The sequence below is a fragment of the Elephas maximus genome, chromosome 2, assembly GCF_024166365.1.
Source record: "Elephas maximus indicus isolate mEleMax1 chromosome 2, mEleMax1 primary haplotype, whole genome shotgun sequence".
In the NCBI taxonomy this organism is placed as follows: Eukaryota; Metazoa; Chordata; class Mammalia; order Proboscidea; family Elephantidae; genus Elephas; species Elephas maximus.
Window position 1 is genome coordinate 16,950,268 of NC_064820.1, and position 16,449 is coordinate 16,966,716.

The 16,449-nt window shown below is 42.3% G+C and overlaps 1 protein-coding gene across 2 annotated transcripts in view; it reads right to left on the reverse strand.

The window, feature by feature from the left end:
- Positions 1 to 16,449, reverse strand: part of DNAH5 (dynein axonemal heavy chain 5) — a 363,993-nt gene that overhangs the window by 265,285 nt on the left and 82,259 nt on the right. For both annotated transcript variants that reach the window (XM_049861228.1, XM_049861221.1), the window contains exons 4-9: positions 15,077 to 15,237; positions 13,991 to 14,212; positions 10,043 to 10,180; positions 8,969 to 9,145; positions 6,344 to 6,457; positions 5,620 to 5,727 (exon numbers count right to left, since the gene is read on the reverse strand). In XM_049861228.1, coding sequence (XP_049717185.1) covers positions 5,620 to 5,727; positions 6,344 to 6,457; positions 8,969 to 9,145; positions 10,043 to 10,180; positions 13,991 to 14,212; positions 15,077 to 15,237 — 920 coding nt within the window. The remainder of the gene's footprint in view (positions 1 to 5,619; positions 5,728 to 6,343; positions 6,458 to 8,968; positions 9,146 to 10,042; positions 10,181 to 13,990; positions 14,213 to 15,076; positions 15,238 to 16,449) is intronic.

A 16,449-nucleotide genomic window follows, 5' to 3' on the forward strand; every position in this document is an offset into this window, starting at 1 on the left:
GAATAAGAAATTGACAGAGGATGGAGAGTGAGGAGAGAAACGTGCAGAAGAACCCCATTAGCTAACGCAGCTTGGATCCACTATCTTGGACTCCAGTCGGGGATCGGCAGATAGGGAGCACAGGAAAGCAGCTTTGTGGAACTCCCAGCAGGATACAAAGCACCAGGTAACCTGTGATACATGATTTCCCACCCCCCATTCTCTCCCCACTGCTCCACCTCCGAGCTTCCTGGCTGGCTGTGGTGGCTTGGTTGACCAAAAGTGCAGCGTCTGTGCCACTTGGATTCGCCCCACGCATGTCAGAGATCAGCGGACAATGAATACGGGAAAGTAGCTTCAGGGAGTTTCCAGCAGGAGACAGAGCACCCAGTGCTTTCCTAGCCTCCTTCTTTCTTCTCTCCACACCCCCCCACCCACCCAGCCACCTCTGCTTCCCACCAGCCACAATTCTCTTGGCCAGGAGGCAGGTACTTTGGCCTCAGGCTGCTTGGATATGCTCTGCCCACAGTGGCTGGGCCCCTGAGCTGATATTGCTTCTTTCTGTCTCTTTTGGTTTCTTCCGTGCCTCCTACCACCTCCCCCTCCTTTCTCTGGAACACCTGGCTCCATGTGCCATCTTTGCTTTTTCTTGAAAGGCTGCGAAGCCACACTCGACTGGGGAACCACTCCCCCAGCCCACAACACCACACTGGTGGGATCCCTGGGACTTTTTTTTCCTTGTTTTGCTTTACTCTGTTTTGTTTTGTTTTGTTTTGTTTGTTTTCTTTTTCTTTTTGCAGCTTGGGAGCCCCTTCTAGCCCGGCTGCACTGCATGGTTTAGGAGCCACTCCCCCAATCTGTGCAGCCACATAGGTAGGATCTCTGGGAGCATTTCTTTTTTTCTCCTTTCTTTCCTTTTTTTTTTTTCTTTTCTCTCTCTTTTTCCCTTTCTGTCTGTCTTCATTTCTCAGTTCTCATCTCTCTACACTTATCTTCTTTTCCTGTATCCTGAATATGTGGTGTTGTGTGACATCTATACCCCCTCTAACCAGGCTATACTGTGCAGCCTGGGAGCCACTTCCATGGTCTCAGAAGCCCCACCAGTGGATCTCCTAGACTCATGGGGGCTTTTCTTTCCTTTCTTTTCCAAATTTTTGTCTAGTTATTTTTTTTTCTTTCTTTTTCCTTTTTGCTTTTCTCCATTTCTCGGTTTCTCATCTCTCCACTCCAATGGTAAGCTCCCTTAGCACTCTTTCTTTTTCTGCTTGTTTTTGGCTCCTGCTTTTCTCTCCTCTTTCCCATACCCCTATTAGCTCCACACATCACAACATCCCCCCTCTTTCTTGCCTACCTGCACTGTGCACTAAATATCACATCCCCAAGCAGCACAGGCACGGACTACTGGAACCTGCCCAGCACTGATTCCTGGCCCGCCCTGTCAACCCTAGTACACGCCATAAACAACCCATCCCAGACCCTCCCCTTCATCTGGACTTGCCCTGCTGCACCAGAGCTGAGTGACTGGCCCTGCCCATTGGACAAGGAGGTGAAAAGTACTGTTACTACAGATGAGCAAACAACAAAGAACGCACAGCCCACCTGCTCAGACATAACCAAATAAAACAAAAAAAGCAGGACAAAACAAACAAGTCTACAATCAAGAAACGAAGAAGATAACTACTGAATGTCCTGAAGACAGCAGACAATATCTAAACATATTTAAAAAAACAAAACAGGATGGCTCCAGTAGGCATCCAAAATAAAACACCAGATGACTTTCCAGTAGACGAAAAGACACTAAAACTACCTGACAGGGAATTGAAATCTCTAATATTCAGAGCAATCCAAGGGTTGAAGCAAAAAGCAGACAAAAATGAGGAAAAAATAGACAAAATTTTTGAAAAAGGCAGGCAAATTCATGGAAAATACAGACAAAAAATGGAACAATACAGGAACAAAATGCCAAAAGAAATTCATAACTGGAAATCATACAAAAACAACAATTAGAAATACAAAAGATAAACAACAAGATTTCTGAAATGGACAGTGTCATAGAAGGGCTGAGGAGCAGGTTTGAAGCCATGGAAGACAGAATCAGCTAAATTGAAGACAAACACTTGGATACAACTCTGTTTGAGGAAAAATCAGAAAAAATAATAAAGAAAAATGAAGAAACCCTGAGAATTACGTGGGATACAATCAAAAGCAAAAATTTACGAGTGATCAGAGTTCTAGAACAGGGACAGAAAATGGAAAACACAGAGAGGATCATTGAGGAAGAGCTACAGAAAACTTCCCTAATATCATGAATGATGAAAAGCTGACCAACCAAGACGTTCAATGAACCCCATATAGGATAGACCCTAAAAGAAAAACACCAGGGCATATCATAATCATACTCACTAAAACCAAAGACAAAAAAAAATCCTGCACACAGCTCAAGAAAAACAAAAAGGCACATACAGAGGAGAAACAATTAGACTAAGTTCTGATTATTTGGCAGAAACCATGCATGCAAGAAGGCAATGGGATGACATATAAAGAACCCTGAAAGAAAAAAATTGCCAGCGAAGAATAATATAGCCTCAAAACTTTCCTTCAAATATGATGGTGAAATTAGGACATTTCCAGATAAACAGAAATTAAGGCAATATGCAAAAACGAAACCAAACTTACAAGAATTATTAAAGGTAGTCCTTCAGTCTGAGAACAAACAACATCAGACCGCAGCCTGAATCTAGGGCACAAGATCGTACCAGCCAGATACCAATCTAAGAAATGAACTCTCAAGGACTATCCAAAACCAAAACAATTGCAACAGGAAACCAGGGAGGTTAATCTGTAAATGACAACAATGTCAGAGCAATAAAAGAGGGAATAAATGGTATAGGTATAGAACTTTCTAATGGAGAGGAAGGCAAGGTGATACCAAGTAATGGAAACCCTGGTGGCGTAGTGGTTAAGAGGTACAGCTGCTAATCAAAAGGTTGGCAGTTCAAATCCGCCAGGCGTTCCTTGGAAACTCTATGGGGCAGTTCTACTCTGTCCTGTAGGGTCACTATGAGTCAAAATCAACTCGATGGCAATGGGTATTACCTAGGAAGACAAGGGTAAATTTCAAGGTAACCACAAAGAAAGTTAACAAACCTACTCATCAAAATAAAGAAGAAAAACATAAAGTCTCGATAAAAACAAATCTACAAAAACAAAAGAAATGAAAAAGAAATCCACAAACAAAACGAATCAGCACAGGAGAGTAAGAGGAACAAACAAAATGTCAAACCAAACCCACTGCCGCCAAGTCGATTCCAACTTATAGCAACCCTACAGGACAGAGTAGAACTGCCCGGTAGAGTTTCGAAGGAGCACCTGGCGGATTCGAACGGCCGACCTTTTGGTTAGCAGCGGTAGCACTTAACCACTATGCCACCAGGGTTTCCAAGAAAATGTTATCACCACAAAAAAAAAAAAAAAGCACTACAAAATGACAGCAATAAACTCAACGATAAAGAACAACGATGGATCTGTGAAGCCTCTCATAACATGGATGATTCTGGAGGACATTATGCTGAGTGAAATAAGTCAATCACAAAAGGACAAATATTGCATGAGACCACTACTGTAAAAACTCATGAAAAGGTTTATATACAAAAAGAAACAATATTTGATGCTTACAAGGGAGGAATGGGGTGAGATGGAAAAACACTTAATTGACAATAGATAAGTGGTAACTTTGGTGAAGGGTAAGACAGTGCACAATGCTGGGAAAGCCAGCACAGCCTGTACAAGACAGGGCCATGGTAGGTCCAAAGACACATCCAAACTCCTTGAGGGACAGAATTGCTGGGCTGATGGCTATGGGGACCATGGTCTCTGGGAACATCTACCTCAATTGGCATAACAGAGTTTATAAAGAAAATGTTCTACATTCTACTTTGGTGAGTAGCGTCTGGGGTCTTAAAAGCCAGTGGACAGCCTTCTAGGATACTCCACTGGCCTCACCCCTTTGGGAGCAAGGAAGAATGAAGAAAACTAAAGACACAAGGGAAAGATTAGTCCAAAGGACTAATGGGCCACATCTACCATGGCCTCCACCAGACTGAGTCCAGTACCACTAGTTGGTGCCCTGCTACCACCACTGACTGCTCTGACAGGGATGACAATAAAGGGCCCCCAGGCAGAGCTGGAGAAAAATGTAGAACAAAACTCTAACTCAGAAAGAAAGACCAGACTTGCTGGCCTGACAGAGGCTGGAGAAACCCTGAGAGTATGGCCCCTGGACTCCCTTTCAGCTGAGTGATGGGGCCACTCCTGAGGTTCACCCTTCAGCCAAAGATTGAACAGCCCCATGGAACAAAACAAGACTAAAGGGGCACACCAGCCCTGGGGCAGGGACTAGAAAGCAGGAGGGAACAGAACAGCTGGTAATAAGGAACTCAGGGTTGAGAAGGGAGAGTATTGACATGTCATAGGGTTGTTAATCAATGTCATACAACAATGTGTATACTAACTCTTTGATGAGAAACTAGTTTGTTCTGTAAACCTACATCTAAAGTTCAATAAGTATATATTAAATTAAAATAAATGACAAAAAAACTGAATGTTCCAGAATTATGCCTCCTACTGCATTGGTATTCTATATTGCACAATTCCTGACAAGTTGAAAATTTCCCTATTTTAAGACAGCATTTAAAAATTTTGTCTTGGTAATGAAAAAGTCATTTACTTCCTAGAGACTTCAAAATGGGAATGGTGACAATGCTTACCATAAACCATTATGAGTTAGAACATAAGGTTGAAGCATGGTTATGTTTTTTGGCAGAAACATCTTAATTGCTTTATAGATTAGTGGCACATTGCAAGTGGCTTTTATTACTATGATTAAACTGTGGCACCAAAAGAATTTGGAACAGCGGCATATAAACTATGAAACAGGAAATACCCAGTTAAATATAATTTTTCTTAATTAAAACTTACCCAATAGGAATAAATAATGTTCTAAACAATATAAAAAAACAAACCAAACCCATTGCCATCGAGTTGATTCCAACTCATAGCAACTGTATAGGACAGGGCAGAACTGCCCCATAGGGTTTCCAAGGAGCACCTGGTGAACTCGAACTGCCAACCTTTTAGTAAACAGCCGTAGTACTTAACCACAATGCCACCAAAATCCAACAAGAATTGTTTTTTATTTTTATTATATAAATAACAAAATACTTGTCACAATAACTAAAAACAAAAAACTCATTGCTCTTGAGTCAATTCTGACTTATAGTGACCCTATAGAACAGAGCAGAATGGCCCCATAGGCGGTGATATTTACAGAAGCAGATTGCCATGTCTTTCTCCTGTGGAACAGCTGGTCGGTGCGAACCACCAACTTTTCAGTTAGCAGCTGAGCGCTTTCACGACTGTGCCACCAGAGCTCCTTACTTTGGGAAATAAAATGCTTTATGATTTGCTATAAGCAGACTCTCATCTAAATTTAGTTCTGTCTCTGTTGATAAGACTAAGCATTTGTTAAACTTCAAGACGCATACACGTTGGATTGTGTCAGTGTGGTAAATTTTAATTATCAAAAAACTGACCATTGGCAAAGAAATATAAGTGACCTTGGAGCCTATGCCAGGCACTTACCTTTACAAACAGAGACGTTATCTTCTCAGAAGTGTTATAATAATGAGAGATACTATAGATCATTTTGATTGCATTTATAAGTGTAGGAATAGCATCAATCATGGATATCTGGAAGATACCACAAAAGTTTTCAGTGAAAAAAAATATCAAATTAGGCAAAATTATAATAGACTAATCATCCATTGCCATTAGAATAAAGTATATCCAAGAGATGTTATTAAATTCTTAAAAATATTATCTAATGCTTTATATGAATATAATCTGTGTAATGATAATTTTTTTTATTTTAATCACAGATGGTTCATCAAATTTTATTTCAACACAAGAAACAGTAACTTGCTGTTACTGACAAGAAAGCTGTGTTAACAGTTAGTTTTGTAAATACATAAAAGCAAGCACTTTCTAAGCTAAAAGATCAAAAAGCACCAGCCAGGGAATATTCCCATGGTTCTCTGAAATACAGTCAACAATGTCAATTGCAATATTTAGTGGAAAACAGAATGTGCAATAAATTTTTTTTAAATATCACACCTAATAATATCTCCTTCTCTCCACACACACACACACACACGTATGCACACATATGATTTTCTTGAGACTAAAAGGAGGTTTCTAAAGAACTTTCCAACAGATTGTAATAGCAATGAGCAAACACTCAACACTCAATTCATCTAGTGCGAAAGGTGTCATCAGCAGGCCAAGGGAATAGAAGTCCCGAACTCACAGGATCGCTGCTGTACAGGGGATCACAACATTTTTCCAGTGTGTACAAATATTTGACATTGTCCTTCGCTTCATTAGCTGCATCAGTGATCCGAATATCCATCTCCCGCCAAGTCTAAGCAGAATACAGGAAAGCAATTTTAACGCAACTATTAAAGAAAGAACTTCTGATACAACACCTGCTAAAAGACACCACCAGTCCCTTGCGTCAGACTTTCCATTTGTTTGATGTAATTTTGCATAGAACTGAATCCAGAGAGGCAAGGAATATTGCCATGCTGAAGAGCAATTTTAAAAGCTTGACTAAATTTTTGAAGGTGTCTTTTCCAGGCCTTCTTTTATAAAATCAATTCAATGACTAGAACAAAAGACCAAAAGGACACAGCACCTCCCTTTAAAGCCACACCCTCTCCCCTTTGCTGGCTCCTGGACCCATTTTGCACCCCACTCCCAAAATTCCTACCCTCCCTCTATTTAACCTGAACCCCTTTCCTTACACCCTTATACTTTGATTCATCCATTAATGTGGCAATTATTTATTAACTACCAATCATATGCCAGGACTGTGCCGTGAGCTAGGAACATCAAAATGGAAAGATACATAGAAGTGGGAGAAGTAAAAGGAAGTTATTAAGCACAAGCCAACACATTCAATTGAGTTCATGGGAGTTCTACAGATAATATATTTCTGAGGTGGATTGCAAAGCCTACCTCTAATACTTCTTTGAGCCGATACAAGGTAAATCTAAAGCACAGTTACTAAATAATTATTATTTAAATTATTTGCATGGATCAAAACATCCACGTAAATAGCTAATAAATAGTCTTTATGGTGTGGCACGGAAGCAGCAGTCAAGAAATCAAAAGACGCATTGCACTGGGCAAATCAGCTGCAAAAGACCTCTTTAAAATGCTGAAAAGCAAAGACATCGTCTTGAAGACTAAAGGCCTACCTGACCCAAGCCATGGTGCTTTCAATTGCCTCGTATGCGTGCAAAAGCTGGACAATGAATAAGGAAGACCAAAGAAGAATTAACGTTTAGTTATGATGTTGGTAAAGAATACTGAATATGCCATGGATTTCCAAAAGGTAAAACAAATCTGTCCTGGAAGAAGTACAGCCAGGCTGCTCCTTAGAAGCGTACTTTGGACATGCTATCCGGCGGATCAGTACCAGGAGAGGTACACCATACTGAGTTAAGAAGACAGTCAGCAAAAAAGAGGAAGACCCTCAAGGAGATGAAATGACACAGTGGCTGCAACAATGGGCTCAAGCATAATAACAATTGTGAGGATGGTGTGGGACCAGACAGTGTTTCATTCTGTTGTCCAAGGAGTCACTATGAGTCAGAGCCGGCCCCACGGCACCTAACAACAACACAGTGTGGCAGGCAGCCTCTAAGATGGTCGTCAACGATCATGAACGCCTGGAGTCTATGCTCTTGTGTCACCCCTACCCTTGATCCTGGGCTGAACCTAGTGACTTGCTTTTAATAAACTGCATACAATAAAAGTGATGGGATGTTAGTTCTGTGATCCGTCTGCAAAAAGACTGTGGTCTCTGTGTTGGATGCTGTCTCAGATTATCTCGCTCAACTACAACCGTCATGTTGTGAGCTGCCCTATGTAAAGGTCCACGTGGCAAGGATCTGACGGTGATCACTGGCCAACAGCCAGCAAGGAAATGAATCCTACCCGTAGCCGCATGAGTGAACTTGGAAGCAGATCCTCCCCTAGCTGACCTTTCAGATGAGCCAACACTCCAAACGCAACACGTGAGAGACCTTAAGCCGGCGCGCTCAGCTAAGCTATGCCCAGATTCCTGACCCACAGACTGAAAGATGAATAAGTGTTTGTTTTAAGCTGCTAAGTCTCAGGGTAATTTATTACAAAGCAATAAAGAACTAATACAGCACGATTTAAAAAAAGAATGAATATGATTTCATTATTTCTACTTACACCTGGTCAGAATTCATTATATACACACACACACACACACACACACACACACGCAGTGAAACCTGCGAGAGCCGGAACCTGCTGGGGTTGCCTTGCTTTTCCAGGTCTTACAAGTTCTCCTTCTTTGACAAGGTAGAGTCTTATCTCTTTTTCTTTTGCTTGTTTTAGTGGAAAATATTTGAGTTTTCCTTCTCTGACAAGTTTCGGCTTTTGCAGGTTTTACTGTGTGTATATTTATATACATATATACTTATTTATTTATGTATTTATTTATTTGGAAGCCCTGGTGGTGTAGTTGTTAAGAGCTACAGCTGCTAACCAAAAGTCAGCAGTTCAAATCCACCAGGCACTCCTTAGAAACCATATGGAGCAGTTCTACTTGGTCCTATAGGATCTCTATGAGTCTGAATCCATTTGATGGCATTGCGATTTATATATGTGCGTGTGTGTGTATACGTATACATACATATATATAGCAACAAATGTCTTTAATTCAAAGGCTATTTCCACAATATCCAAAGTTATGTAAGGGCAATGTTATCCAATCTTCAACGCTTTTTATAAAGGTATGATAACATTTTCCTGTTCCTAACTACCCTATGATGTGAAAATACCTAGAGAAAATTCACATGCCCACTTCACAAAGCACAAAGACCCGGCTGACAACCTTCAGGAGTTTCGACCTGGCAGCAGCAAGCACAGCCAGCGCCGCCTTCACATCTGGCCTTTTCAACTGGTCCAAAAGGTAGTTAAATTTGGACAGCCTTTTCTTCCAGTGCTCCAGCTCTGCTCGGGGCCCGAGGTCGTCCGCTTCCTTTCGTAGCTGATTGTTTTCAGCAAGGACCTGAAAATGCATACAGAAAACATGAGCCATTGAGTGGGCTGTACATAGGAAAGCTACTCTCCGAACAAAAATAAAGAAATTATGCTGAGTCATGATGTTTTTTACTCATTTACATGCTTTGAATGGCAGCCTTTTACTAATTTAACATGTACCCATTTTTAAAACTTCAACAAAAATTTAGTTGACTTGTTCCAACCGGAAATTACTCATTTAATAAATGTTAAGCACTCAGCTGCTAACCAAGGGGTTGATGGTTCGAAACCACCAGCAGCTCCTTGGGAGAAATATATGGCAGTCTGTTTCCATAAAGATTATAGCCTTGGAAACCCTATGGGGCAGTTCACTCTGCCTATAGGGTCGCTATGAGTTGGAATCAACTTAAAAGCAATGGATTTGGTTGTTTGGTTTTAATTTCAGGAAGTTTCCTTGGCCACTTGCTTACGGATAACCTTGGAGCCATATAACCTTGGAAAACCCCATGCCCTAGGTTGGTTCATTTTAATTGTACTTACTTTTTGATGTAATATCCACCTTCATTTAGGACTTTAATAAAAAAGAAATTTTTTAAGGTTAAGTTTCAAGCTCCCTTTTGGAGGATATGCTGAATTAGAAAATGCCTTATACTTCTCCAATATAAATTACAGTTTATGAAAACTTGGCAAAGCACAGCCCTCTAATTACATAAATATATAAAGCCATTTATTTCCATTCCTTACAATTCTCATTATCTCTTCTTAACTAATGATTATAAATAAACAGCAAATTGAACCTCTCACCTTCTGGGGAACTTGTTTAAAAATATCTAGGCAAATGAGAATGACGTATTATACAGCTGCTTCCACCGGCTAGATCAATCACATGACATCTGAAAACAAACGTTTGATTTCTGAAAATTACCTGTTCTGTCTGTTTGATCCATACTTTCATACAACCCTCTATTTTTTCCAAAATCTCAGGATTATTAGCTATCGCCAAGTAGTCCATAGGTTCCCGCAGGGTTTTCAGTTCAAATGCGTCACACTTTTGAAGGTTCACCTGATTAAAATTAAAATTAAATAAGATGATGCCTCTAAAAGCTCACACACTTTTGGTTGATGCCTAGGTCTAGAAGGATCTTGAGGGAATACCCCAGCTCCCTCAGCACAGACCGCTGGAAGCATGGTACCAGATACGTAATGCTCAATCTTCCCTTAAATATTATGCACACCCCTCAAGAGGACTGACTTTGCAGTCAAACTTTGGTCAGAAAAAAAAAAAAAAAAGACTAAAAAGTGAACAAGAAAAAGGGAGAAAACCAGACAATTACAGAATCTGGTAACTCACAGGAAATTTGGGAATTACCCAGCCACATCGTGAAAATAAAAACAGTCAGCTTCAAGGAAATTGACCTGAGGAGAGGTAGTTTCTAATCTATTATTTATTCTTTTTCAAAACTAAGCAAAGGAAAAGACTCCCGTGTCTTTACCCAACAACGTCCTTGCAGTCAGCAAGTTCAATGGCAAACACTTGGTCTCAGGAGGAGGGGAGGCATTTTGACTTAACGAAGAAACCTAATAATATATTTTTAAACACAGTTAATACACTGAAGGGAGCCCTGGTGGTGCAATGATTAACAGCTCGGCTGCTCATCAAAAGGTCAGCAGTTTGAACCCACCAGCCGCTCCTTGGAAACCCTATGGGGCAGTTCTACTCTGTCCTATAGGGTCACTAACGGCAAAGGGTTTGGTTTTTTAATACGCTGAATACAGACTAAGAAGAAAAGTCCTGGTGATCTACTTCCAAAAATCAACCAATGAAAACACTATGAACCACAACAATTCTATTCACTCTGTTGTGCATGGGGTCACCATAAGTTCAGGGCCAACTGCACAACAGGTAACAACAACAATAACGATACGCTGAATCACCAGATGGACCTCGGTATTTGGTTAGGATGTTTTCATTCTGGTGAAGGTACACCTCATAGCCCACTGTCAATTTCTGAATTCACACCTTAAGCCCAATCCAGCTTTACCAACAATAAAGCTAACATTTTTATCTATTGGTTCACAACCAGCACAAAGAGGTGTGGTTATCCCTCACTCTCCAACACAGCCAAGGACCATGGTGGAAGATGCTGGTTGAATCGTGGAGGATGTCAGATGCTGGGTTCACACTCTACTCCCTCGAAACCAGTGGAGGGCCACCTGCCAGGCCCCGCTGCAGGGGGCACAACCCACAAGCCCATATGGACATCCACTTCGAGATCGTGGGTTTCCGCCCTTGAGGTTCTAACAAAGCCCTGCCAGCCCTCAGCTCCGATGGTCCCAAGTCCTGCTTCCCAAGCCCACCCTGCTCAGATGTGATTACTTGAGGCCAGGCCCTGTGACAGCCCCGTCTGCCTTAGGCTGCGGACACCGCTCTGCCTTCCCTTGGTCTGGCTCCCGTTTTGGGTCTCTCTCTGCTGCACTCTGATCAAGCTCTAGTGAACCCACTGGGCTGCACACACCTCCACTCCCCCGTGCCTTTGCTCACACCGCTCCCCAGCCTGAAGGACCCTCCAGTCTCCTCCATGTTGCTGCTCATCCTCAGGATCCAACCCAGCAGGCGCAACCTCTCCCACACTGCACCTTCCACCCTCCACGTCTCCTGGGGCTCTCCTCGGCTTACAGGAGTGGGGCCTGGGCTTCATGAAGTAGCTGGCTCTGCCTCCCTCCTCTATAGGTATCCATCCCAGTGGAGTCCCGGGTAGTGTGAACGGTTAACATACTCAGCTGCTAACCAAAAGGTTGGCAGTTCAAGTCTACCCATAGGTGTCTTGGAAGAAAGGCCTGGCAATCTACTTCTAAAAAATCAGCCACTGAAAACCCTGTGGAGCACAGTTCTACTGTGACATGCGTGGGGTCACCATGAACCAGAATCAACTCAATGGCAACTGCTCCTGGCATTACAATGTGAAGCGGACCCAAATAAAAATACTGCTTAGATAGAATGCCAGCAATTTCATTTGGTCCAGCCTACTCATCACTGTCGGCCTGCATCATGGTTAATAGCAAATACCACTCAGGTGTGAACTGGAATCATCCTGTCCTCGCCTAGATAACATTTTCTCAACTCCCTCATTCCACATTTCTTCAAAGCCTAATGCTCCCTGCCTCTAATATCCCAATTGCTGTTGTTGTTAGGTGCTATTGAGATGATTTTCAACTCCTAATGACCCCATGTGACCGAGCGGAACTGCCCCATAGGGTTTTCTAGACTGTAATCTTTACAGGAGCGGATCACCAGGTCTTTCTCCTGTAGAGCTGCTGCTGGGTAGGTTCAAACCATTAACCTTTCAGTTAGCAGCCGAGCTCTCAACTTTGTGGGACCGTGGCTCTTTCAATACTCCAGTAAGTCTCAGTATTCCCTGGAGGGGGGGAGTGTTATATTGTCATCATTACCATAGGATCCAATTCACTATCTCTATTTGTGCTTGATCTTCTAGTTGTTCCCTTATCTTCTCTCTCTCTCTCTCTTTCTTTCTCCCTCTCTCACCCAAACACACACACACACACACCAGTGAGCATCCACCCTCTACCCCAAGTAATCACAAGCCTAAGCCTATGGTGACCAGTTGCCATCAAGTAATTCCAACTTACGGCGACCCCGTGTGTGTCAGAGTAGAACTATACTCCACAGGGCTTTCAATGTTTGATTTCTCAGAAGTAGATCACCAGGTCTTTCGTCCAAGTTGCCTCTGCCAACCTTTCAGTTAGCAGCCCAGGGCATTAACTGTTTGCATCACCCAGGGACTCCAGGCCTGTGGTACACAAAAAAACCAAACCCACTCCCGTTAAGTCAATTTTGACTCATAATGACCCCTATAAAGCAGAGTAGAACCACCCCATTAGGCTTCCAAAGCTGTAAATCTTTATGGAAGTAGACTGTCACATCTTCTCCTGTGGAGCAGCTTGGGGGTTCAAATCACCGATATTTTTTGTTAGCAGCCGAGCACTTTAACCACTCCACCACCAGGCCTACGGTAAACCAGAAAAAACAAAACACTGCCAAGGAGTCACTTCCGACTCATAGCGACCCTATAGGACAGGCCGGTGGAAGGTAATGTGAATTTTACAGAACCTGAATCTCACATTTACCAAACTTACGGGCTGTTTCGGTCACTGGCTCAAGCACACAGCCAATCCACCTTCTCCCAGACGATTCTTTCCTCCTTCTCCCATCTCTGAGAATTTCCTTTCACCCCTACCCACTGCCCGCCACAGATGTATGTGCACACACACACGCATACACGCACACACGTGCACACACACGTGCGCATGCGCACACACGCTCACTCCAGTTTCACATTCCTCTCCCTCTAGGGTGCACAGCAATACCACAAGTGCTTCACACACTTCCCTTTGAAGCCAAACATGTGATACGACCCAACGTCACTGTCAACATTTGCATGAAATCCCCGAATGCATTTATTACTACAAACTTTACAGATTTAAATCTAGTTATCACCACCCCTCAGGGTACAATAAAAATGCCTACATATTTTTTTCAAGATTTGCAAGATGGCTAAATTAAGACCAGCTAAGAGAAGTATCAAGGTGGTGCAACGGTTAAGCACTAAGCTGCTAACTGAAAGGTTGCCGGTTCAAACTCACCCAGTGGTTCCAAGGGAGAAGGACCTGGCCATCTGCTCCTGTAAAAATTACAGCCTAAAATGCCTTATGAGGCAGTTCTACTCTGTCACGTGGGGTCCCTGTCAGTTGAAATCAACTAAACAGCACCCAACAACAACAAGTATCACACGTGTATCTTATATTTGTTCATCATTTGATGATTTTTTTTAAAAAATAGCTTATTCACTCTTACCTTCTCTTTCAGACTCTCTTGAGCACTCGACAGGACACCCACAAAGCCTTCCAGAGAGCACAGGAAGTCCTGGCGGATGCTGGACACTTCCTGAAGACCATCGTGCTCACCCCAGCCATGGTCCGTGGCTTTGAGAGCAGGAATGAAGATGTCTGAGAGCAAGCGTCTCATGCTGTTTAGGAGGCCCCCGTCAGCAGTGTCTAGCATGTTAAAGCACACTTCCTGCAAAGCAGTTAGGAAGCCCTTTATGGTCAAAACTACCTTAACTGGCCACATGGCTGCCAGGTCCTTTCTAAATTTTAATTCATCACTTATTCAGTAATTATTATTACTGGCTATGAAATAAATTTGATAATACTCTAAATGGCAATCACCAAAATAAAAGCAGTTTATTTACCAGTTTATTTGCCCCAAGAAAACTGAGGGCAGAGGAGAACTTGTACAGATGTACTTTCCACAATAAAAAAATTAAGTTATATATCAATTTTAGAAATCTTACTGGAAGCATATCAAATATACCATTAAATAAATTATGTATGGGGAATTCTCCTTAAAAAGAAAGACTTCATTGTTATCCACATATACTCATATACACAGGTGTAATGTTATATCAATTTTGGTTAATAAGTTGAATATTCTCTTACTCAACAGATTTAAGGAAAATGTCGTCTTAATTGCTTGCTTTAAATACTAAATGTGTATGTGTATATACACACACATATATATATATATATATATATATAAAACCAAAAACCCATTGCCATCGAGTCATTCTGACTCATAGTGACGCCATGGGACAGAGGAGAACTGCCCCATCGGGTTCCCAAGGATCACCTGGTGGATTTGAACTGCCGACCTTTTGGTTACCAGCTGAGCTCTTAACCACTGTACCACCAGGGCTACGCACACACACACACACACACACACGTATATATATATACACACACTTCTTTGAAAGTAACTTTAGATATTATGATTGTACACAACGGTAGTTTCCACAGTGAGAGATGACTTTCTGTACAAGCTAAGGTAATTTTTTCTGTAATTTTTGGTAATTTTGTGTAAACAACTGATCTTGCCCCTTACCCGATGGATGTTCTCAGGAGTGATGGCTTTGGAAGGGTCAGTCCTGATGAAGAACACACATACCCCAGTAAGAGCAACATCTTTTCCCTCGGTCACGAACACCTTGGGTTTCGTAATCTTTCCAGAAGCAAGATTTACCCCTCCTGAAGGGGTGAGTTGTCCTACAAATGCAAAAGATTTTAGTTTCAGAAATGCTATTTACAGTCTACACTGATCGCCTCTTGGAAAGAAGTTTCATTGCTAAAATCCTGTCACTGCTGACGTATCCATGTGCCCTAGATGGGTCCATAACTTGGACAATCAGTAGCCTGAGCCCTAAAGTGATCTAAAAGTATCTGCTTGATACTTTGGTCCAGGCCAGATGCTTCCTGGGCCTACAAAAGTGGTCTCCATCTGCAGTGGAAGGAATTCCTGGGTGGTGCAAATGGTTAACACACTTGGCTGTTAACCAAAAATTGGAAGTTCAAGTCCACCCAGAAGCACCTGGGCAGAAAGGTCTGTGATCTACTTCCAAAAAATCAGCCATTAAAAACCCTATAGAGGACCATTCTACTCTGACACCTGAGAAGGAATTGACTCGATGGCAACTAGTTTACCTGCAGTGGATCTTCAAAGGGGCAGTGAGAAAAGGGTGAGGGAGGAGAAATCATATATAGGCACATGCTGTGTGCTAGGCCTTCTGCTAACTTGTCGACATTATTAAAACTCACAACAACCCTAGGCAGCTGTGACCTGTCCCAGGCCAGACAGTCAACAGGTGGCAGAGGCAATACTAGACACCAGCTCTGACTACAAAACTCATGACTTCTACTTCCCCACACAGAGGCAGGACAGCATCGTGATTAATGGTGCTGGATCTAGAGTCACACTCCCTGGACTTCAATCTTGGGCTACACTTCTCAGCCATGGCTCTCGGGCAAGTTACTTAATCTCTCTGTGTCTCAGTTTTCTCACCTAAATACATGGGAGTACTACCACTACAATCTTTCATCTGGGATCATTGTGAGGGTTAAATGACTTACTGCACGTAAAGACTCTAGAAAAGCACATAAAAATACTAGTTCAGTAAACATTACGGTTACTAGTATTGTTTGAAAGTTCATTTTTGGTTAACCAAGGATGTAGCTCACTGAGTGGCTCATTCAAGCACACAGTGTGTTCTGAGCTATTGCATTGAGTTCTTATCTGCACAAGAAAGTTTTAAATCTCCAAATGAATTGGTAGCTCAACTAGACTGGGGTGGGAGAAGGTGCTACGGAAGGAAATGGGGAGGGTGGACCTGAAGTTGAATCCTAAGATCCTGGAATTAGAGCCTCTTGGAGGAATCCTCCCTCTGGGGCTCTTCCTCCTCATGGTGCTGGGCCAGAGACTTT